The sequence below is a fragment of the Pseudoliparis swirei genome, chromosome 3 (genome assembly GCF_029220125.1).
Source record: "Pseudoliparis swirei isolate HS2019 ecotype Mariana Trench chromosome 3, NWPU_hadal_v1, whole genome shotgun sequence".
Classification (NCBI taxonomy): Eukaryota; Metazoa; Chordata; class Actinopteri; order Perciformes; family Liparidae; genus Pseudoliparis; species Pseudoliparis swirei.
Genome location: NC_079390.1, coordinates 11202851 through 11227504, shown reverse-complemented (window position 1 = coordinate 11227504; position 24654 = coordinate 11202851). Strand labels below are relative to the sequence as shown.

The 24654-nt window shown below is 40.7% G+C and overlaps 1 protein-coding gene across 8 annotated transcripts in view; it reads left to right on the top strand.

Annotated features, from left to right (window-relative positions):
* LOC130189014 (seizure protein 6 homolog) overlaps nucleotides 1-24654 on the top strand; it is a 96108-nt gene that overhangs the window by 12908 nt on the left and 58546 nt on the right. Inside the window, exon 2 of one of the 8 annotated variants that reach the window (XM_056407639.1) lies at nucleotides 8090-8401. The exons of the other annotated variants lie outside the window; for them this stretch is intronic. Within the exon in view, the coding sequence (XP_056263614.1) occupies nucleotides 8347-8401 (55 nt within the window). The 5' untranslated portion in view covers nucleotides 8090-8346. The remainder of the gene's footprint in view (nucleotides 1-8089; nucleotides 8402-24654) is intronic. 8 annotated transcript variants of the gene reach the window in all.

Sequence of the window (24654 nt, the reverse complement as noted above, 5' to 3'; positions counted from 1 at the left end):
ATTACATTACGTGTCCAAATGCTCCTGGCCCGGCCCCTCTGTCACATTTTAGAACCGATTGTGGCCCGCAAGTCAAAAAGTTTGCCCACCCCTGATCTAGACCCATATTTAATGATGTAACCCAATGAGGTATTTATTTATTACTCTTAAGACAACAATATACTATGATCAGCTGGAAATGTCACTCCATAATTTGTGGGTGATTCATGGGTAAGTCTCTTTACAGCAACAAGGAAGCACAATGATATAACAACAACATATATCTCAATATATGCCAGAATGTAGCTCTAACTAGCTATGATGCATTGATCCATGCAATGCAGCTTTGAAATTCAACAGTTTAAGACTTTTCTCAATATGTATTTTTAGAACACCTAATTGGCAGAATTCCCATGACCTGAGAAACTCAATGCATATAGATTAGTTTATTTACCTGGAATTCAGAAGGCGGCGCAGGTTCTGATCCAGGCTCTGGTCATTTCACGCCTCGACTACTGCAACTCCCTCCTGGCTGGTCTACCTGCTAAGGCCATCCGACCTCTGCAGCTCATCCAGAATGCAGCAGCTCGACTGGTCTTCAGCCTCCCGAAGTTCACCCACACCACTCCGCTCCTCCGCTCTCTCCACTGGTTACCGGTGGCTGCCCGCATCCGCTTCAAAACACTGGTCCTGGCGTACCGTGCTCTGAACGGATCGGGCCCCGTCTACATCCGGGATATGGTCACACCGTACACCCCGGCACGTTCGCTCCGCTCGGCAACAGCCAATCGACTTGTGACTCCTGCACCTCGAGCTAATCACTCGAAATCCAGACTGTTTGCTGTCCTGGCTCCTCAGTGGTGGAACGAGCTCCCCACTGACATCAGGACAGCAGAAAGTCTCAACATCTTCCGTCGGAGACTGAAAACACACCTTTTCCGACTATATCTGGATTAAAACACAGATTTGCACTTCAGTGGCTCTTAAATAGCACTTACTTATGGTACTTTTGTAGTTCGACTATGTTGAGGAAATGTTACTTCCTGTATTCTTGTTGTTCTTAGTTTGTACTCTAGGTTGAAATGCACTTATTGTAAGTCGGTTTGGATAAAAGCGTCTGCTAAATGACATGTAATGTAATGTAATGTAATTCTCAATAGTTAGGTAGAAAGTGCTCTTCATGGGGTCAGTACAAAAATTACAAAGTAAAAAAAAAAATGCGATTAAAATTGTAAAAGGTATTACCAACCAAAAGGAATCTAGAACCAGAAGAAGAAAACAAGCAGATGAGCCATATGGTGGCCTCCTGTGTTTTTCATTTCCCCCCACTACAACATGGGTAGCATCATAAACCCATCTCTGATTGCTTTTAGTGGAGCTTGTTCTGCAGGAGCAAAAAAAGCCAGATGTTTATCAGGAAACAGCCTTGGGAAAAGGAGAGAATATATTCTGTGAAAGGGCATTTTTTGAAGTGGTGTCCATGCTGCTTCAAAAACACTCTCACGCTTCTCTCCATTTCCCTTTTTTGTATTGTGAATGACATTTTCTGTTCATCCTGGGTTTTTCATCAAGACAAAATCAGTAAAAACTAGAACGGGCACTCGGTAGAGCGCAAATCTTCGCATATCACAAGATTGGGCATTGAATTATGAACATTTTGGCATTAGTTGCATGCCAATTGGATAAAAATTGACCGCGCTATGGTAAAAAGAAGATTTTTACCTTTTCATGACCTTGACCTTTGACCTGATCGATCTAATCTAATGGTCCCCGGATAATAACCAATCATCCCACCAAATTTCATGCGATTCGGTTTAATACTTTTTTAGTTATGCGAATAACACGCATACAAATAAATAAATAAATAAGTACACGGCGATCAAAACATAACCTTCCGCATTTTCAATGCGAAGGTAATGAATCTGCGACGTATGAGGACAGCTGTTGAGACAATGAATGGGTTGGACTCCCAATTGCATTTCGTCTCTGAATTTTCATGAATCTCCTTGATACCGTTTCTTTAAAAAAAAACATGTTTCCCTTTTTCTACACTGAATTCAGAATAAGACGAACATGTAAATAGTATAGCATTAAAGTAGCAGATCTCACATTGAGAGCAGGAGAGCATCTTCATTGTAGATCGCAGCTGTGAGTCTATATCCTGTGTGTTCATGGAGAGAATTGTGCATTGGTTGCATTATAACAATTTGACAAGGAGGGTGCGAAAGTTAGAGCAGAGTTGCGGAGATGGGGAGAGGAATGAAAGCGAAGTAGCGGGGGATCTCCTCCCCTTCTAGTTATATGAAGGAAAACATTAGATACACCACTTGGTCCAAGCTTTTATCTAGAGTGCCTGAGAGTGATTCAGGGGGGCTCAAAACAGTACCCCTGAAAATATTAATATTCATTAGTGTTTTCTTTCGGAGCCTCTTAAGAGATGGTGACCAGAGAAGTGTCATGTTATTTCATGCCTTGGTGTACACAATAGGGAGGACAGTCTGTAAAAGCCTTCCGATGTCAGTGACCGGTCCTGCTTGAAGGTGATGTGTTGTTTAGCTGAACTTATATGTTCCTGTCAAAGTAGTTTCATCGGGCGAGTAAATATATCCAGACCCTTCTAGCAAAGCTGAAAAAGAAAAAGAAAACCTCATTATAAAAGCGCACCACTTGGCTCCAGAGCAATTACCTTCTGTAAATGAAGCTCAGCCTGTCCTGCCAGTCGCTCACACTGTGCAGGCGCTTTCCACATACACTGTGTCAACAAAGCAGCACGGGCCTCTGCTTGGAAGGTGCGAGGCTGTTTACCTTTGTTGGTGTGTGGATTGACGAGGTGGCTGAGGCAGAGGCGAGGGCATGATGTGAATAGTTGGAGTATTACTGTGGAAAGAGGTGTTTTCCCCCCTCGGAGGCGGCTAACTGAGTTTGACAAAGCTGTTTCTGCTGAGAGGCTATAGGGACGCTCCCTGGCCCCGCTCCAGGAGGCCCGGCTCTGAATGTGGATGCACATTTGAGGAAGTGATGAAAGGGAAAGAAGAAGACAGGGGGGAAGAGGCAGCTCCCAGTAACATTGTAAATCAGCCTTATAGTTAGTTTGATGTTTTAGTAGCATAGAGATAATCCAAGTTTGACTTTCAGGGAGCTTTATCCGATTTTAAGCTCTGTGTCTGTTATATTTTTATGGCCTAAGGCATTATGTTTTCGGATTGTCCGTGACGTCTGTCCGTCTCTCCATTCCCATGAACCCAACATCTCAGGAACGCCTGGGGGGAATTTCTTTGATTTTGCATAAATGTCCACTTGGACTCAAGGATAAACCGATAAGATTTGTGTGGCCAAAAGTCAAAGTAACTGACCTTATTTCCGCCCCCTTTTAAAAAAACGCAATTTCTCAAGAGTGCCTTCAGCTAATTTCTTCAAATTTTGCACACGCATCCACTTACACTTAATTTTATGGTCTGAGGTCACTGTGACCTCACACCATAATTCAAGAATTCCAATGCTAATTATGACAATTTCACACACGTGTGATAAATAGTGATGGCAAACTGCAACGCGTCTGGTTGGTGGAGGCATACGACTGCATGGTTGTAAACCTAGTCTATATCTATCATTTGGTGTCAACCAGAATTATAATTTTAGACAAGATTATGAAAATGAATACTCATCTCATTCCGAAATGTTGCACGAACGTGATAAAACCAAAGTAAAAAAAAAAAGGTGTTAGAATCATAACTTGATTGAGCTTTCGCAGGGTATTTCAACTACATCTCAAAATAAAAATATAAAAAGAAGAAGGTTTTATTCCTCTCAGTCAACCCAGTGATTACTCTGGCATTTTGATTTATAATTCTGTCCTTCGGCTAGAATAGATTCTCTTTGAATCTCTCTTCCTCTTGTTAGATTGCAGAGCAATTCTACTTCTGGTGTTGTGGAATTGCCCATTTGGGTGTTATATAGACATCCCTATGGCTTTTATAGGATACAAACCACTATGTGATTTTAACACGGCTCCAACTGCCGAGCAAATTGGATTAAATGTCATGCTTTTGGAGTCATTTTATTCTGCAGCCTTTCGTTTCATTGTCTGCTACATGCGATCTCGGCATCCCCTCGCTATCGGTGAGGGTGCTCTCCCCCATTTTTAACTCTGACAAACTTAACTATATGGTCTTTTTTATATTTACTCTACGCCACTGGAGATGAAAGTACAGATAAAAGAGAGGCTTCAAGCCAACTGGATGTGTCACCCTATAATCCAAGGGGATTTACAAGCTCACATTTCACAGCAAAACCCAGTCTGTCCAAACTGATTCTAAAAGCAAATCTGGGGACACATGTACGGTGTTAAGTTCACACACATTCTAAAGTTGTTTTTTCCCCAATGCATTGGCCTCTACATGCCAAACTGGGAAGATCTACAAGGGTTAGATGTACATCATTTTTTTAAATTAAAATTGTTGACTTCATGTAACTACAAAAAAAACCAATAACTGTGAACACTTTTTAAATGCAATATACTGTATTATATTGGAAACTAAAGTATCAACAAAGTTACTCCTTGTCACGACCTTATTACATGAAAAAAGATCTTTCACTGACTTCATTATTATGCCCTTTATTGTTTTCTCTTGCAAGGGGAAATCATTCATGTATGAATGGACCCATTTTGTATTTTTTTGCTATTAAAGTTTATTCAATTGAATGTTGATTCAATATCTAAAAGAGCTGTATTTCCTGGTTGATCAGAGTGTCTTTGATGTTGAGTTGTTGTTTGCTTAATTCTCAGTCTCAGAAACTGTGAAGAAATACTTTGTCCATTATATAACAAGAAATAGAAAAAAACTTGTCTTTATTTCTTTATTTCTTTTCTTTGCTTATCTTATTTTTCTTTGTTTATTACGGAGTGCACAGAGTCTTCAAAACAACAATTATTGACAAAGGCAAACTGACAGAAGAAGCACAGAGGTTTCATATTCACCCTTTTTATTGACTCATGAATAGATCCTCAGAATAGAAGCTTTTTAATAGATCCTCAGGGAAGGAAAATCTTGTTGTTTCCATGGTAATATGGGTGAGGATCATTCGCTTGCAGGGAGTAATTCGACAAAGAAACTTTCCTTGGAAAAAGGTGACCAACGGCCTCAGTCCTTCAATTTAGACATCCCATCAAGTCACAGTAGAATAGAGTAGCAGTATATAATAATAATCTATCGCAAAAAAGAATCCTGTAATGATTGTTAGAATGGAGTGGCACACACACACACACACAAACACAGACACACACTCACGAACAGACAGCTCTGCCATTACGCAAATGGATCTGGAAAGGCACTCCAGTATGTTTGCTCTTTGTTTCGGGCCGTCTGAGGATTTGGTGAGCTTAAAGACAAACCGCCCCTTGATCTGAAAGCCCAGCATCACGCATAGAAGATAGATCAAAGCCTTGTGCCATCTCCATGAGATGCTTCCGTTAGAGTCGGAGAAGATTAAGCAAAGGAAGGGAAAGAGAGGGCAAAGTGTGTGTGTGTGTGTGTGACTGTGTACTCACTGTGTGTAATTAGGGAGGTTTTCTGGTAAACGTGTAGGAGGGGAGATGGATTGGCTGAGAACAGCCGCAGAAGAAAATCCTTCCGTCAGGTTCTCACATCGAGTACCAAGCAGCCAAGTCAGATACCGGGAGACAAAATAGGGCCTGCTCAATGATGTGAGGAAGCAAGGAGTGGACTATAGTTCCAGAAAATAGTTATCAAAAGTAGGCAGTATGGTTCCTCGCTCATGTTCTGTGGATTAAAATATGGGCATTAAAATACCATTGAAGAGCTTATATTTGAAGGTATTTTCTAGCTGTTGAGCTAACCCGATAAAAGCGTTGCAGTAATTTTTGCACAAGGCCTCAACTTTTCAACGCTGTAAACATTTATTCTTTTAACTATTGGCACAAGTTGCGACCGTATTAAATAAAGCATTTTAGAACCTTGCAGGTTTCTTGGCTGTGTTCTGTGTTCGGTTAATGATAAAGCAGAAAGATGTCCTTCTGGCCTTTATTTGAAACACTTCCAGTGAGAGAAGCTTCTTCAATTAATTATGTTTGCCTAATGAATAATTAAGTCTGGGGAAAGATAATTTGGTGTTATGCAGCGAGCCAGCCCATTGTGCATGTAGGGGAACTGCTGCTCTGTGTGCCTGGATGATTTCACATTGGGAGTGTGTGAAATGAGAATTAGCAAACAATCTGCCTCCTGTTCCATCACTCGCCATGACTAAAACATCACTGCTGATTACACCCAGACAAGTGTCAATACTGCATGCCTGTTTGTTAACTTCACCCGAGACAGGTCGGTTATGAGGTCCTATTGTTGTGGGTTTAAATTGTGGTGCGTTATTGATTCAGAAAACAGATAACAAATGTTATTGTGTCAGGGTGTATTTTCAGAGAAGTTAAGAAAGAAGTTGAGGTAAATGCTTAATGACAGGAGAACAGTGTATTGTCTGTGGATGACCGAGGTTAGAGATGAAGCCATTGAATCATCCAAGCAAATCATTCTTATAGTTGTCTCTAAAAACGTAGATGGCGTTACCCATCAAACACTCTTATTCATCTATTTATACAATGCCTTTATTGGAGAAAATTACATTATCATTACATTATCTGTCTTCCTTAATCCACACAATCACTGATCGCTAAGAGGCCTATGGCTCTCATTTGAAACATTTACCCTGTATTGTCATTGTTAGTAATTTCTAATGTTTTATTGGCTATTTTCAATGCATTTAATATTTTTTATGTAATAATTAATGTATTCTAAATTACACTATCTTTTTTAAAGGTGCATTAAATGTGTTTGGGATCATTTATATTGGTTCACAACATATTTCAACATGCCGACGGCTGAGCCGCCGGATCGCAGTTGTGGCAAAAGTGTGGACAGAGCTGGCAGTGTTTACCTGACTGTCGGCCACATCAGCTGTATGAGTGCAGTACAGAGTGGCGGCCATGAGAAAGCCACTGGGGCACGCTCACATGCACACAAATGCAGTAAAAGCTCAGGCAAGCTGGCTATATCTTTATATATAGAAAGTAGCAAGGGCTGCTATAGTAATGCTCTGAGTCCATTATATTAGACTCCTGAACCTCAAAACCCGGATGGAAAATCATGTTTTCTCGCCAAAACTACAACGTCTAGGCTAAAAGCAAAACATTCTGCGCTCCTCAGCGCAACTAGGAAGCCATGATTGAATCAGCCATGACACAGCAGTGAGGAGAGCACAGCAGAAGCTGTAATTAGAGGTTTTACATTTATATATATTAAGCACATGATGCCTTCATTGGCTTTTCCAACTTTTGTAACACTTGTTTTGGTAATCTTTAAACATTTATTTCATAACATTTTGCCTCAAAGAAATTCAACTCTTTTGTGATTGATGGCATCTGTACTTCTAGCCGTGGTTGTGCTGTTACCATAGAGGTGCAGGATTATATATTGCAGAGGAAATCAAGGCTACGGAGAGAAATGCGTGACAGGAGTGAAACACTCAGAAACTGCTGGGGTTCAGAGATTATGTGGAAAATAAAACAGAAAAAAACGTGCATACTTTAAAGATAGTTATTCTTTTTTCTGTTTGTGTGTCTTTTCACTAATATACACGCCTCACTTAGATACGCTGTAAAAGGACGAACACCACTGACAGTTTCTGCTTTGCTGCCGCCAGTGATGTATAGGCTCTATGAGTCACTCACACACAGAGAGAGAGAGAATCAGAGAGAGAGCGAGAGAGAGAGACCCCCTTTCTATCGCCTTGTCTCTTCCTCTCCGCCCCTTTGTTTCTCCCAGGTTATAAAGACTTGCCAAGAAATCATTGGCTCAACAGGGAAAGGGCAAATCCTCTTCAGCCAATTTAAATTCTCCTGAGCACATGGCGCCGCCTATTCCAAACTAATTAATAGACATGTCATGAATAAAAACACTTTGATTATGAAAAGAGGTTGCCCTGTGCCTCCTTTCAGGCTTGTCATTAGTATGAGGACACATGTGGTGAATAGCTGGAGTGTTGGTACCAACAGCCCAAGACTGATGCCCCCTTTTGATTCTACTTTTTCTGTTTTATTCAGAGCTGGCTGCATGGACCCGATGCCACAGCCTCTGATGAGCTATACCTGTACCAACAGGAGAGCCAGAGCCAGCAGGGCCAGGAGGGCAAGGCCTATTCAAAGGGCAGGGCACAAAGACATGTGACCCCCTTGAGCCCTCACTCACACTGCTAGTGCACTCAATCACCCACTTCCCTCCTGCTCTCTTTGTCAAAGTGACGTACGGTGCAGATCTTCCTCTTCTGTAGCACCACTGCAACCTGCACTTGTTCCGTTGTATGTCTGTGGCTGGCCTGCACTGTGAGGATGTGGCAGTACAGTTATACTCCAAAGGTTGGACATAGTGCATCCGTTCTACTTTGGAAGCAGGTGGACATAGTTGGTCTATCCTGACTAAATTATGTATTATGTTATTATGTTTGGATTTAATACATATTATTTGCATGCACACTAGCATGGACATATACTTTCGAAGCTTCTCATCTGTGGGTTTGCATTGATCTGGCGTTCCACATGGCGTGGCTTATTTGGAAATGGGCAGATGATGAAAAATACATCACACAGACCATAGGAAACCCTTTCGGAGCCGGAAATTATGACTTGGACCTTGCTCTCCCTTTCCTGTGGTAATAACTGGACATGGTGCATCCAATAATAACTATCCAAAAGTAGGGTAGAAAAAACCTTTGCAGTTATTAGATATGTGTGCTTATAAACTATTACCTCTAATGAGTTGTAATTAAAGTATACAGTCATTATTAACATATTAATTTAACGGTTTGTAAATGACTGATTTATAAATGCATATATATAATTATATAACGGGTTTCTAATTTTGGCATGTAGCGGAGAAGGTTTGGTTGGGGAAATAGTTTCCAGAAGGGAGTCTCCCATTACACATGACTGTGTGCAGTTAATAATGGATTATGCTATGTGTTGGCACTGTTAGTGAGATATGCGGCTGCTTTATTACCTTCACATTGAAAATGCGGAAGGTTATGTTTTGATCGCCGTGTATTTATTTATTTATTTGTATGCGTGTTCCTTGCATAACAAAAACAGTTTTAAACCGAATCGCATGCAATTTGGTGGGATGATTGGTTATTATCCGGGGACCATTTGATTAGATTTTGGGATCGATCGGGTCAAAGGTCAAGGTCAAGGTAATGGAAAGGTCAAAATCTTCTTTTTACCAAAGCACGGTCAACTTGTATCCAATTGGCATGCAACTAATGCCAAAATGTTCATAATCCAATGCCCAATCTTGTGATATGCGAAGGTATGCGCTCTACCGAGTGCCCATTCTAGTTGATCCTGTGGTAGTAGTGCAGCATCTAAGAGATGTTCATGGTCTCCAAGCAGTTATAGCTGACATTGTGGTGCCTCGTGTTACTCTGCAAAGAGGTTCTGGCTGTCAACATGTGGTCTTCAGCCCAGCTGATTCATCCCAAAGGGAAGCCGGACCCCCTGCAGGAGCCATCTGTATCTCCGACAAGGCTATCCATCATCCTCACCGCAGCGCTCAATTGAGGGTTCCTCTTCAGACAGCTTCAAGCGGCAGTGAACAGCTTTACATGTACGTGTCGGTTATGAGAGCCCTTGAAATCTAGTGGCTCCCAAAACTCTCCTAAGGGTAAATCAATGTGTCAATCCATGAGGCTGAGCCCACGCCCATCGTCCCGGGTTGTTCCAAAGGTTGGTTTCTTCTCTGGATGTCTCATTGTGGAGACAGTAACACTAAAGTAAGTGAGGAAAAAGTGATTGGTGTGTCTGGTAATGCACAGCCTTGGCTTCTATAGGTCAGTGGTTCTCAAAGAGGGTGGGATTTAGGGCCCTCTAAATGGTTCAAATGAAGAATAAATACAAGGTTCCTCCATTCAGTCGATTTTTAATTTGTTAATATGCACACAAATACTGGAACATACGAAGCCTCTCGTGCGAGATCCCACAATATTGCATCGGCATATTTAGCAGTAAAAGTGTAGGCAACTGGAAATTCTGGCTTTAAGCATCCCCGAAACTATATGCATATGTTGCCCTGTGGCCTAGAGTGCAACAAATGTAACAACAACATGGTCTAAATATCCATTAACGCTCTTGAGTGTTTTGATCAGAGCCCACCTCTCCTCAAGGCACCCCGGCATCATATTTATCACGCTAATGGTTGATGTTGTAGATACCAAAGGAAGTTCACATTTTCATTTCACCAGGTAGGTTGACTTAAAGTTCACATTCATTTAGATCCTTGGGGCAAAAGTAGGGAAAGAAAGCTTAGATGCAATTCGGGAAATTGCGTTCACTCATGCTTAAGGGCTTGCCTGCTGCAACCACGGGAAAGTGCTTTTAATTAATTTTCACAGCTCAGACTTTCCAAACAACCCCTCAGTCACACGCCTGCTTCTTTAACCCGAGGCTACGATTACTGCCCCATTGCTAGGAAACAAATGTATTTACTTCAAAAAAACCAACCCTTGCCTTTTAAAACATTGCAGAAACAAAAAACCTCTCGTAGAGTCTCACGCCGGGGTTGGGGGGGGGGGGGGGGTCTTTTCAGTCGTTCCAGTTGTATTTGGTGTTGCACTGAGTGTGTATATCCTCATGGCTGACCGAGCCACTGCATCCCTACATCCTACAACACTTTGGCATTGCCTGGACTCAAAGTTTATCACTGATGCGTTCATCTGTCCGGCAGGTTGAGTAAGTGGAATCCATTTTGTTCCAGTTAATTCAATCAGGCTCAGCTAAGTGCTGCATGATGACGGTGCTCTCAGACGCCACGGAAGCTCTGGAAAGAGAAGATAGAAGAAGGATCCTCTTGGTAGGGGGGGTGAGATGTCAAAGCCCACTGACCCGGCCAGATGAGGCTGTCTTACGCACCAACTTGGCGGCTCAAGGCATGCTCAAAGATGATCATGTGTAAGCTTGGGGAAGGAGGCCAGTGGGCATGCTCACATTTTGTGTTGTCGCACTGAATCCACTTCTCGACATTATAAATCTCATTCTTCATGCTGGTGCGCTGAGCTCTCATGCAGTTTCTCAATAATCGCATAGGCAGGTAGGCAACATGTCTAAATCCGTCTCCTGCAGTTACCCAGTTCCACACAAAACTTGTTGTGATGCTTTATGACCCGCGAACAACATGGCAGTAAACAATCTCAAAAGTACTCTCTGCCGAAGGTAAACACAACAGGCGTAATACCTCATCATCGCTCTATGCCCAAGAATCAGTCCGTCCACATTGCACATTACTGCAACCAATGGAGAGATTCCAACGGGAACACGTACAATGTAAGATATAAGATTGGGGGAATGAGTCAGACCTGGTACGGAGCATCGATTCGTTTTGCACGAATTCTTCAATTTGTCCCACTTGAAAACTTTGCGGGGTGAAGTGTGATGCAAAGTAAAGATAAACCTTTTGTCCCTACTGTCTGAAAATAAATCCAATAAAGTCGAGTTTAATTCCGTATCTAGTGCTGTAACTCCAGCGGTGCATCATGTTTTTTTATACCTTCAAGTAAACCACAGTGCCGATGTCATTACATTTTATTTTGAGAAAAGGGCTTAGACAGATGCAAAGCAGTATAATGCAACAACCTGGTGTGACATGGTAGAAATGTGATTTTAGATGAAAAACCGCGGAGCTTTGTGTGGGAAAAACATGACTTTGCCTTCATCTGTTTTGCTGCAGAGTGTCAGGTCTGCTGAAAGAACCACGGTGGTGGATACAGTGGAATGGTTAACTGTGGAGTGGTTAACTGTGGAGTGCTTTGAAACCACTTCTATTGGATTTCTATCACTGCGTTTAGTTCACAAGATTTGTATGTTGAGTTTTTTGCTTCTATTCTTAGACAGACAAGCCTCCAGAGGGGCCCATGCTTTTATTTTGATCACACATTAAGGTATCCTGATTTTTCCAGTAATGATCCCCATCCTCCCCGTCAGCGAGACTCCCTGTAGACATCAGCCAGTTGAAGTGTCTCAAATTAAAGGCAACATCTTTACAATGTATAGGAAGCTTTACTTTACTTGCATTAATCACACCTTGAGAGTTTATCTTCAACCCATTAGCTCTCCTTTAAAGGAAAATACCAGAAGTTATGTTCTCAGCTCTATCAATTCTGCATTTATACCATCCCACGTAGTTGCTCAACACAAAGTCACACTTTCCTTATACACCGTTTTCAAACTGAATGTCACTCCAAAGTCATCAGCGCCATCTTTTTGAAACTCTCTTTTTAATATCAGCAAGCAATTTCCTACACCAGCTAAATAAATATGCACAAAATATATGCTATATGTCTCGTTGTATATGTGTGCTCGTTCTATGACCGAGTCTGGGAATGTGTGTCTGGTATGCGGCGCGCGGGCGTGTGTGAGCAGTTGAGCATGTGGCCGAAGGACTCTCACTAATAACAGAAATTAAATTTCTGTAGATTAACATATGGAGATTGCAGGCTGTGAAATTGACTTGAGGCTGTGAAATTAAAAGCAATACCAACTGAGGTGGTGGCTTCGGTAGTTCGGGGGTGGGGCATTCTGCACCGTATGTTTGTATACTGCAATTCAATTAGTGCCCTTGATCATTTTCTTTAGCAAGTCCTATGTGGTGTGACTTTGCCATCCAGGCGGTGACACACCGGCTCACTCTCGAAGAGATCTTTGATTTATTTGTTCATTAGGAGCTCTCTCTACAGACTCAGACCTCTCATCAATCCCTGTTCGCCCTCAACAAGCACAATCAACAGACGTTCCATTTCACAGCCAAAGGGAAATAAGAGAAGAAATTGCCACGCATCATAACCATTGATAAAGCCTTCCCCTTGCCAATGTTTTCAACTAACCCATAGCGTGGTAATTCCATCTAAAGTGGATTAAATATTAAATAGTTTGCCGTGTGTGTGGAAGGCTAGTGAAATGCCAGGGGGATTAAGTTGGAGCGGATATGTTTCGGCAGTAGTCGCATGCCATCCTGGAGTTGCCGTTTCTCAGTAATAGAAATGTCAGGAGGGGGAGAGAGGAATGGAAAGGCGGGAGTGAGGGGCATGTCCTAACTGCAAGAGTTGGAAAACGCAGCCTGTGTAGAAGACATCGTTACTGCTTCACGTCGGCTTAAAAAGGGCATTAACCTTTGCTGCTGAGGAAAGTCACATTTGTGATGCTTAAATTCCACTGGAAGTCAAGAATATTTAGAACAAAAGGGCTTGATAATTAGGTCAACGTAATAGTTTCTTTTTCTTAAATATATTACCATTGTTTCATTAAGTCTTTATACACCCACACACACACACTTATAAAGACCAAATGTAATAATCTATAGCGATCTGTTAATAAGCAATTGAGTTTAGTAAAAACAACATTGGAACAACCTTGCCTTGAGGAGGAAGTGTTATTCATATCCATCTCCGTCTTTTATTTTGTGATGTTTTATCTCACCCAGAGCGATCATTTTGTCAGCATCAGTAATGCCTATAAATCCTACTGTGGAGGAGATTAGTCTGCGAGAAGTGCTGCTGCCTGCAGTAATTAAAATTCTGCTGGATGGCCAGGGTTTCTCCTGCCATCATCTCCTCCAAACATCGCTCACTGTCTGTCTTACAAACTCTCTTTATCCTTTTGTCCCTCTCACTAGTTTTTATCAATTACAATACATGTCGGACCTGATAACCGCATTCCTTTGTGCTTAAGTGGAAGATAGGGGAAGAAGAATAAAAGCCCCTCTTGAAAAAAATGAAACCGATGACAGCTTTCTACTTCTGTGGCTCTACATCTCATCTCAGATCATGGTTGACGGTGTCATCTGAAATTGAAAAGAAAGAAATATGGCTGAGAATATCAGATGCGTAATAAAGGTCATGTAATATGTATTTAAATTCTTAACATTACAAGTTAACACACAGAAAATCCACTCACTCTTTATTTTATTATAATTAAATTTAAATTTATATTCCACCACAGTTCACAGATTGTTGTTCTAGGTTCATCTGTTTATTTAGTGAATAATTTCCTAATCTAATCCAGATTTGTTGACGATTGCTCTCTTTCGATCGAGTCACACAGGCATCTGCTGCTGCTGTCTAAAACTGATCCTACAAACTCTGACTGTCTGAGACTGGCTGTCTTGCTCTATGAACATGTATTTTATGACACTCCAGCTCATAGCCTGACAATCGCACTCAATCACAAATGGAATGAAATGCCATTGTGCATCTTTTTGCAGCATCAGCAGTATGTAAAGTCAATGCACATTTCCTGTTCACAATGTCTGGCAAACAGCTTCATAATTCCTCATTTTCACGACCAAACTTGTGACTCCTTCCATTTGGACTTCACCGGCCTGGAGAGAGACGTGCATGATCTATGGATAGTCTCCATCCATCTATCATCATGGTCTTCTTAGGGAAAAGTGTGTCTTTATCTGACAAAGACACTGAAACTAGACGTCCAACACTCTGACTGGACATGTAACAAAGAATTGCAGTGGGACCTTGACTTTTATTATAATCTCCGCCAGCAGAGTCACAAGATTGCTTGCCTGTGATTGAGTGTACACCTCCGGGTCTGTCCATCGTGAATCTCACACTCAGCTGCAGCAAACTGCATAATATTTTGGGTGCTCATATAAGGCTGCATGCTCAAGGAACTCTCTTGGATGCAGTGAGGCGTACATTCTCAAAACACCTCGTATTGTCTGTTTGATACTGCCATTGTTTGACTGCGGATTGCTCACTCACTACTCCTACCGGGGCCACGGCCATAAGGGGACAATGGGGCCCACAATGGGAGAAGAAATCAGCTGTTTGAAAACGGGTGAGGATGGTGAATTTGGCTATCAGCTAACAGCGTGTAGAACTACACACACAGCTGACTGCAGTCACTGCCCCGCTGTCAGAGACACAGTTATTCTGTTTGTCTTTATTTGGCATCAACCTCACGTTTACATACGTATTGTCAGATCAATGACTTGGAGGCTTAAAGATGCGACTACGCCCGGTAAGACATGTGTCTGCAGAGAGCAGGTGAAGACATCTGAATTGATTAAAGTGAAGGGGAATCTGTTGTGTGAGATGTGCGAGTAAAAAAACACGTCCGATACACTTAGTCCTCGGTTGTTGCAGACAAATCTGCTGTGCATCTGTATTCAACTGTGGGCACCTTTCTAGTTGCCTCTGTAATTTATATTCTTACACACACACATTACAGTCCCTCACTGTAAACAAAATTATAGTCATGGGAGATAAATAGTACTTTCACTGCTGTTTCCAAGCTCTCAGTTTGCTAAACTAAATATGCTGTTTTAAACGTACAAGTGGGGATCATGTGCTATCTGGACAGACGTTTGCCATTTGTTACACATTCTGAACTAAAGGGAAGATGTTTGTAGATGGGACCCTGACTGGCTTTTTCTAGGTCTTCAGAATGACAACGTTCAAAGAAATAACACACGTAAAATACTGTAACGCAATCAGTTTCTTATCTTAATCTGTCAGACGGCGATGCTGCCAACTCAGTGAAGCTCAGCAGTCTGCACTTTGAAAGATCTTTGATGACGGTAATCTGCCCTGTTCTGCAAGCTGTGCAACCAACCGTATTTCAGGCGGTATGAAATGGCGCCATGATTTCTGTCTGTTGTATTTTTTTCTTGCTCTATTTTTGACACTTGTTGCCTCAAATGCCAGCAGTTTATCTGCTTCATCACCTAATTGAACTACCCTTTGTGTCTGAGTTATACTGATGGTGCAATTGGGCGATGAGCCCGTGTCTCATTTATAAATTCTCCATGGAATTATGTGCAAAATCCTGGAGTTTTAATCAACCCCATTGCCTGCTCAATCTGCACCTGATTTTGTTTTATGGCTTCAGTGACCTTTTCTGGACCATAAAACTCTGCCTGTGCCACTTCCCGTGATGTTGTGGGGTCATTGCTTCATCAGTTATCTCTTTCCTGTAACAGCAACATGACCTAAACTCTCTGTCCTCCGCCATCAGGCAGAGTAGATAGATGGTTTTATCTTGAAATGTAGCAATTGCACTACATGTGCTGACATAAATTCCCTGCTGATAAGAGGAGCACTTTATAGGCCAGGTGGCAGGTCATGGCTGTATCTCAATGCAGCGTTTACAGGAGAAGAAATGAGATTTACTGGCCTGCCCAGTTTTACAATTGAGAATTACACTTATATAGCATTTGTTTATAAATGAACTGCTGAGAGGCCACTAAACAATTAATTTATTCAAAGTAATTTTATACATGTTATATATGTGTTAATGGTGCAAGAAAATGGAGTAATATTAAGCAGCATAAGGCATTTATAGGATTTATTGCATGTTAAATAATCAAAGCTTGTGCTCTCTGAGTGAACCTTATCACAAGTAGCTGATTGCCAGTCTGGCACTCTGCGACACGTCTCTCATTCACAGACCTCGATCCAGGGAGTCGGCCATCAGCACTATTGATGCTAAGCTTGATGGATACGACTTGGCAGAGAGCATCGACTGAAGAAACTACAGTGTTGTGCAGTGATTGGCTGGTTGTCTGGATCTGGAAAGTGCCACATGAACATTTATAAATCGACAAGCAAATGCTCTCAGACCAGCTCCGCAGGAGGTTTAATTAATCCCAAAGGAAAACATAGCTTTCAACAAGACATATTTTTATAAGAGAAGAAAATATCTCAGATGTTTAGGTGCTGCAATCTTTATTATTTTCTTCAAGTTAAGACTTACAGATGAAAGACTATTGACACATGAATATTGGAACCTATCGGACTTTAGTCTTAATCAACTGAACAGTTTTTTTAAAAACACTTCCAGACCTTTTCTTATTAATATTTCATTAAGATTCATTATCCTTGCAGTCAGTTATTTTTATTTTCTTTGAAATAACAACCCCAAAAATACACCTCTTTTACCTGAAAATATTGCCTTTGGGGCAGAGGAATGTGTGTTTGTGTCTTAGGTCCAGAATACTGAAATAACGTTGACAAGGTGTCAGGTTCAAAGTCAGCCCAAATATTAGATTTTTTTCTTTTTATTCCCCAGGAGGAGCCATGTAACTATGATGATATGTTGCTACAAAATGAAAAAAAATCTCTTTCAGACTCTGTTAAGATCATAATTAGCATAACATCTCTGTGAACAGCTGCACATAAAGGTTGCAGTCCTTTTAACCTTGTGGTTGGCAACGCTCGCAGCACTGACAGACTGATGTGTCGGACCACTTGCTTATTCACCTCCCTCTGGAACGGAGGAGACAGGTAGCTCGAGCAGGGTGAGGATGCTGGCTGACTTTGTAGAGAAGTGATGCTGTAACAAGCTGTAAACAGTGACTCTCGCTTATTTAAGTTTTTAAGTCATAGGCTAGTGTCACTAAGTCCTCAGGCCTTTTTGAAGACGTTTATACGTGACTGCAACGTCCCTTGTCATAAAATATTAAACACTAGACTCTCAATTTTGCAAACACACTGAAATAAATTAAAAGATTCCATAATACACACTTGCAATATTTCCTCATCTCCAGAAGAGTTAAATTTGAGACAATAGAATGATTTAAATTTGAAATGGTGTTGAAATGATGTGTCCATTTTAATTTATTCCTTCCAGAGATGGGAACAAATATCACCAATGGGATTGCAATTTTCACAGGAAGCTGATCTGATCAAACAATTAATAATGGGACAATGTGCATCACATACTATCTGTTTCCAGTAATGTTGTGTGCAATTTTTTCCCCCTGTGCTGGTAGATCTGCAAAGATTTAAGGGATTAGGCCGGGGTCGTATTTTCCATGGTTCTCCAGACCGCTTAACCTTGCAGCACTGTGACGACCGTTTTCTGACCAGATTAAGTGGCAAATGTGCACATCCACCAGATTTACTCTTTGGTAATTGTATGTGCAGTACTCATACAGGAAAATATGTAACTCGTGCCACAATTTGCTATCATGAATTTTTCTAATAAATAAATAAGGTACTAAATTACACAAAAGAGTTATGGCAGGCTTAAAAAAACACAGAAATAAATTAAATTTATTTGGCATTAGATTCAAGTTAAAATACCATTTCAATAATAAGTAGAGATGCTGAGAATTAAAATGAAATTAAGGTAGAAATTTCACAACATTTTGCCCATATTCTCGAAATCCATGACTGCTCTCCGTTTGTGTGGCTGCATCATCACTTCATCAGGGCATGTGTGTCTCAGGCAGACCCAGGTTGTGGCTCTGCTCTGGAGAATTGTTCCTCCTCTCCACGACTGGCCCTAATAGTCTTTCGTTGAAGAAATGCTTGGAGTGCAGGGATATCTTATATATATATATATATATATATACTGTATATATTATCAAGATAAAAGCTACAGTTGAATTCAATGTGGGAATAAATTTCAGACTAAATGTCTCACTCTCCAAAAATGCTGAAACAAAGTAGTGAGTGATATCGTGGCTAATTGAAAGGGTTGGTTTCAAAATGTTATGTATCCATTACGAAAAGTGCTGCCGCAGTGGAATCCAATCAGGAATTCAAAGAAAGATGATTTGAGCCACACAATAATGTCACTTTCATAACCCAGGCTCTTGACAAGACGCCTTCCACATAATTAGGACCTCATATAAAGTGGTTCATATCATGCCAGAGATCTCTTTGACTTCGATTGCATGTGGCCCATTGGGCTCAACTGCACTCTATTTGAAAGATTGTGGATTTTAGATACACAATATCTGATGACAGAAATATCCAACTTAATTTGTTTATGGATTAACAAAACACCTAAATCCAATAATAACAATCTGGATTTGTTTTTCCCTTTTAAATCTAAAAAATAAACAAAATAACAGCTTGCATATAACAATAATACTCCCGTGGATGGTATAATATAATTCAGTTGTTTTGCTTTTGGACTGCACTTTGATACTTTGTTTAGAGTCAGATATTATCAAATAGTCACTCCATCTCCAGCACTTTCCATTTTCCCACCACATTTATCCAGACCTTTCCTGTGTGTATCATAATGCAGGCTATATGTGGTGCAGCTCAGCAGTGATGAAGGATGACATTTGTGATAAATGCACTGACCATAAACTGTCAAATCGGAGCAGAACCAGCCTCCTGGCCGCTCCCTTGGTTACGCTCGGCACCCTTTCCCTCCCCGTCTTGTCCGTGTAACTCGCCTTCAGCTTCGCGCATGGCTGCCGTGTTGGACACACTTGGTCAGAGTTCACTTTGACGGGAGCTAAAGTGAGTCACATAATGGCCAGGGGTATTAGCAGCCAATGTTAGTCACCATTAAACATATTTTCACCTCTCTCCCCATGAGCCCTTAGTAACAAAAACTCACATACACAGCGGCAAAAAGATTTACTGGAAGAAATATGTGTGTTCCTTTTTTAAACGCACAATAGGAAAGAGAATAAAAGTGGAATGGTAAACACATATGAAAGGGAGCTCCAGGAAAGTGGATGGCACCCATTGTCTGCTGGCACACTTTTATTTCATTCATCTGTTATGTATTCACTCGGTTTATCTCCCGCTGACAAGTTGTCATTCACCCCAAGTCTTTTGTCCTCTTGAAAAAAAAACTTGAATTATTCACCCTGCTTCATGCATGATACCGCTACTGTCAGTCCACATCACTTTGGAGACGGATAAGAGAGACGCTTTTTTGGGTCATGTTCGAAAAAACTTGCCAGAGGACACTGATCAGCGCTGATAAGCTTTTTTATTGTTATAGATGGACATGAAGTCCGATTGGAATGTTTGATTTCCTGCTCCTTTCGAAGCTTTTATGTGATACTTCAGTGTGTGAATAAGAAAGGCTTGAGGTGTATTGCACAATATGGTCATATGGCCCCAAACTTCCATGATGCTGCAGTCCAATCCATCAGAGCCCAAAACAGGGCGGAGTTCTTCACAATCTCAAAGAACATCAGTTGATGAGTCGGCTACAATTCGCCGCGGTGCCGTTGCAGTGTAGCGTTACGCACCTGAAGCAAACCAACAAAAGCAAAACATTAGATCTCAAGCAGCTACCTTCACAAATATTAGGGAAAAGATGTTATCTGTCTAATAACTGCCACTGGTGGAACCAAAGAGATTACATAGTGACGAATAATATTATTTTGGGGTCAAATCAGACCCTCTTGTTACGCACTACGGTGCTGTTTTACAGCTGACTTGTTTGATTTGGCAGCATAACAAAAACACATCATGAATGATCACGGAGCGGGAGTTCAAAGTACAGTGGGACTTTTGTGTGTTTCTCGCTGGAGATAACTCATGTTTCCAGCATGCTAAAATCAAGGCCTGTTCATCTCCTCTGTTGCTGCGTATAGCTACGGAATAAACAAACACCTGCAGACGCCAGTATCAGCTTTGATGTATGTCTCTTACAAGTGCGCCGCGGCATGTTGGGTTAGCGCTGGCGTGGGTGTTGTGACCACCTGGTGTCTTTAAAGGCCTCAAAGAGCCACCCCGGATTCTCAACAGGGCTGAAAGCGGAGCATGCAGTACAAAAGAGAAGGAGAGAAGCATTCTCTCATACTCCGCTAAGTACGTGTCACTGCTCGCCGATCAATCAGTGCACATCCTAGGGGCCTTTCAGTTCAGTTTAGTTCAGATGGCATCTGATCAATAATAACGCCTCACACGGAAATAACAACAGGTTTACATGAAAAAACAAAGGTAGGCTTCATGAGGATTCTAGACAGCTTGCTAAAACCTATTCAGTATAATAGGCATCCATCATTTCTTATTTTATCTTCAATGGACGTAAAATGACATTTGCTGGATGTTGGGTTTTATTTTTGAGCGATTTACTTTATTAGGTTCCTTATTAGCATGAGGAGAAACATTGGGTATTCTTCGGGGTCAACACGCATACATTCAAACATATTTCTAAACTTAACTTAGACTTTATCATACATGCAACAATGTAATGCCACCAAACCGTTGAGCTGAGTGTGAGAGTGAAACACCTGCTGATGAATGCCTCAACATTTCTGCTGAGCTGGAGCAGACATACCATTACAAATGTATATTAAACAGTGGTTGAATAAGGAAGAATGACTGGGCACTAAAATGCATTTTCCAGCCCCTCAAATCCATTCAGGCTAAACCACTTTAATTTTCTCCCTTTTATTTTTTTTACCCGGTGCTCTTCCACACAGATTTGCTCTTGCACCACATGTGTGTTTGTAGATCCTCTTAGGGTAGCCAGGCTTGAAATCCAATTTTGGTGAAGCTATAAAAGCGCAGAAATAAATAAATAAAAGAAAGAAAAGTTTATAAACTGTGATGATTATTTTTATTGCACGCGCGCCAATCAAAAACAACTTTGCAACTTTAGTGCCGAGTTAGGTCTTTTCAGGATTTTTTTTACACATGGACTCCTTTTCAGTGCTAATGCAAAGTTTCTTTCCAAAGAACAACAGCTGCTTTCCGAGAGACTTGTTCATCATTTGGGTTTTGTCTTCACCATCTGCCATTGCTTCGACTTTATTGGCTCCACTGACGCTCTCCAATTACCTGGTGTGGCAATTTACAGCTCATCATAATAACCTGCTCCTGCACCAGGAGATGTTTGAGTAAGATCACAGCAGAATATTTGCAGTCTCTCAATCATGGTTGAGTACACTGCTCAGTCACAGTTTATTAAAGCAATAAGCTACAATAGGCTGTACTTTGCAGTTATTTAAAGCAGCTTTTGGAAGAATTATTCTGAGGTAAAAATAAAAAAGATATATCCCACCCATAAGTAGATGATTACCTTATTAAAACAGGAGTTACTTAGAGTATTATAAGTCTTTGTTATAACCAAAGATGTACCACAGTGACTTCTTACCTTCAAATTGCTTTGAATATGAAGCAATTTCCATTCAAAGGTTAGTTTATACAGCAGATGTCCTTGACTCGTGATTATGTGTGCCTGTTCAGAATGACGAGCATGCCACATGGGATGCAGACATCCTGACATTGCAGTGACAGTAGCCTTCGTGTTGTCAGCTTCACTTGGTAATATGGATTTCACATCTGAAAAACAATGTGAAGAAAGAGACAATTACTTCAGAATGTCAAACGATATATTCCATTTAGCAAGAAAAACATGACAAATGTCAGTGTTACAGTATGACCTCTGTTTCTGTGTCCTTTTTTTCAATCTGCCTCACAGAGTCATCATATCTCTTCTTATTACCAATGACAATTCCACGTGTTATTTTATCCTCTAGCACTTCACATTAACCTGTTCCCATTCTTTAAATACACAGTTGAGCTTTATGTCAGGGGAACATTTGGCGGTAATCGCTCCAAACCTAAACCACCATATGTGGCTGTCTGATATATTGAACAGAACTGTTGTGGTGAAGAGCAACGTCAATTTAAGCTCCGGAGTCAATGATATCGTTTGTTTTCTGGACTTAATTTGTGTTGTAAAATGCTCCCTGTTACATACTTTATACCATTTAGACACAAAGACACAAATCACCAGTGTGCCGTTATATTACTGTACTTTTGTCTTTTAAATCTGGAAAAAGCACTGGTACCATTCACAATACCATTTCTGTATTTTAAACTAAAGAGATGAAAGATCATGTGCTGTAAATATCACATTTTTGCAGAAGATTTCTATTTTGATGATGAGTTCTCCTCACATTAACAACCTAACTGAAGGAAAACAAACGACGGAAGTATACCTGGAGTTTCAAGCTTTTGGTTTGAATTCAAAACCAACATCACAGGTCGGTAGAGATTTTGGGCAACAGCTCTGAAGATGTGCAAGCTAATGTCACAGACATAAAGAGTAGTACTTCATACATTGTATAAGACTTGACAACAATAACAATATAACTCTTCAGAGAAAATGCAAGTGTTGCTGTGTAGTCTGACTGTTTGAAAAAAATAAAAATCTAACATTTACTTTCTTTCTAACAGTCTAGCAAGCAAATATCAATTAAAAAAAAGCCCACCCATGGTTATGCAATTTGTTATTATACTTGTACGTTTTACCTGAAACACACATGCAATGTCCCTTTCAGAAGGACATGGTGCATCTCGGCTCTAAAGGGCCCTGTATCTATCAGCCCCTACAGGATTCAGCATCATCCATCACTGTCGACGTTAATATTGTTTCCCCTCGCCTCCCAATAGGCAGCTTGTGTATTGGTTTATAACATTTATGATTTCAGACTTGTGTACTCACAGGCTCTCACCTGGTGTTGCTCTCTGGCATCCCCCTGCCAAAACACATACAATTAATATCAACATTACATGCAGCTGGCATATTAAATGCATCTGCTCAAATACCTCTCTCTCTCTTTCTCTCTCTCTCTCTCTCTCTCTCTCTCTCTCTCTATCATCTCCCTTCAGGATTTAGCTGATTATGGTTTGTGTTATATTCCGTTTCTTGTTTCAAGATTGCTTTGAAAAATGTTCTTGTCAAATTGCTGAGATTTGATTTGTTTTAGTTAGATGATGTGTTATAATCGATTACAATGTTTAAAAAAAATTATCATTATAAACCCTTTAATACGTTGAAAAAAATGAAACAATGTTTCAAAGAAACAAAGATGCAAAAAGAGATTACATTTCCAGTGACCTTTAAGTATGACCCTCCATACCAAATAGTGATTATGTCCATTAATGATACAAGTACACTTCTAACAAAAGGCTTACATTTTTCTTCATAAAGTCAAATGAAGGACATCTTGTTGTTATCATCTCACTTTAATGACCAACTTCAAATATAAAACATTTTACATATTTCATGAAAATGAAAAAATCTTAAAAACAAAAAAAGTGATCTAATATTATTAAATCTGAATAAGAGTTGAACCAGATCACATTTTGCCAACTTGTTTTCCAATACATTTCAATACTCTGTTAGCAGAGATGACGTGAACAGAGAGAAGTGTGTCAATGTGCCCAACTGTCAATGTGATAATGTCATTAAAAAAGTAATAATAAGTGCAATACTACTACCACTACTAGTATTATCCACCCCAATAATAAAATAAAAAGCTACCCTCTCTGGACTATGTTATGTTGATACAAAATATGAAATAAAAAGCTCTATTGTCAGAAATAAGCCAGTGATCAAAGCAAGAATATTGTCACCCCACTTAAATGCAATCTTCCGGCATGTGCGTCAAGTTTAGATTGAATATTGTTTTCAAACAATGGGAACCTTAAGGTGGCTCTATCTCAAGCTGCGTGGCTATCTTTCCTCACAAGAGATTCAACCCTCACGTGTCACAAACATCCAGCAATTTCAAACACAGCGTCTCTCTGCCCCCCCCTGACTTCTAGTCGCCTCCACCACTTTATTTTGCTTGCTTGCTCCAGCAGAGTGCACAGCAAATACTTGTGCTCCGATTGTGGGAGATGCAAGTGCCAAAGTGATTTTCGGCTGAGAGTCTGCTCGTTCACCTCCTTCGGACCAATCCTGTAAATACATAAGGTCAGGGATCACACTCGAATGCGATCGCCTCTGCTTTGCCTTCCAGGGCCATTGCATTAATCACCTTTTCCCTCCTCATCCACATGGACCTTCCCATCCACGTTTCAGAAAGTGAAGAAGTGAAGGGAAAACTGCTA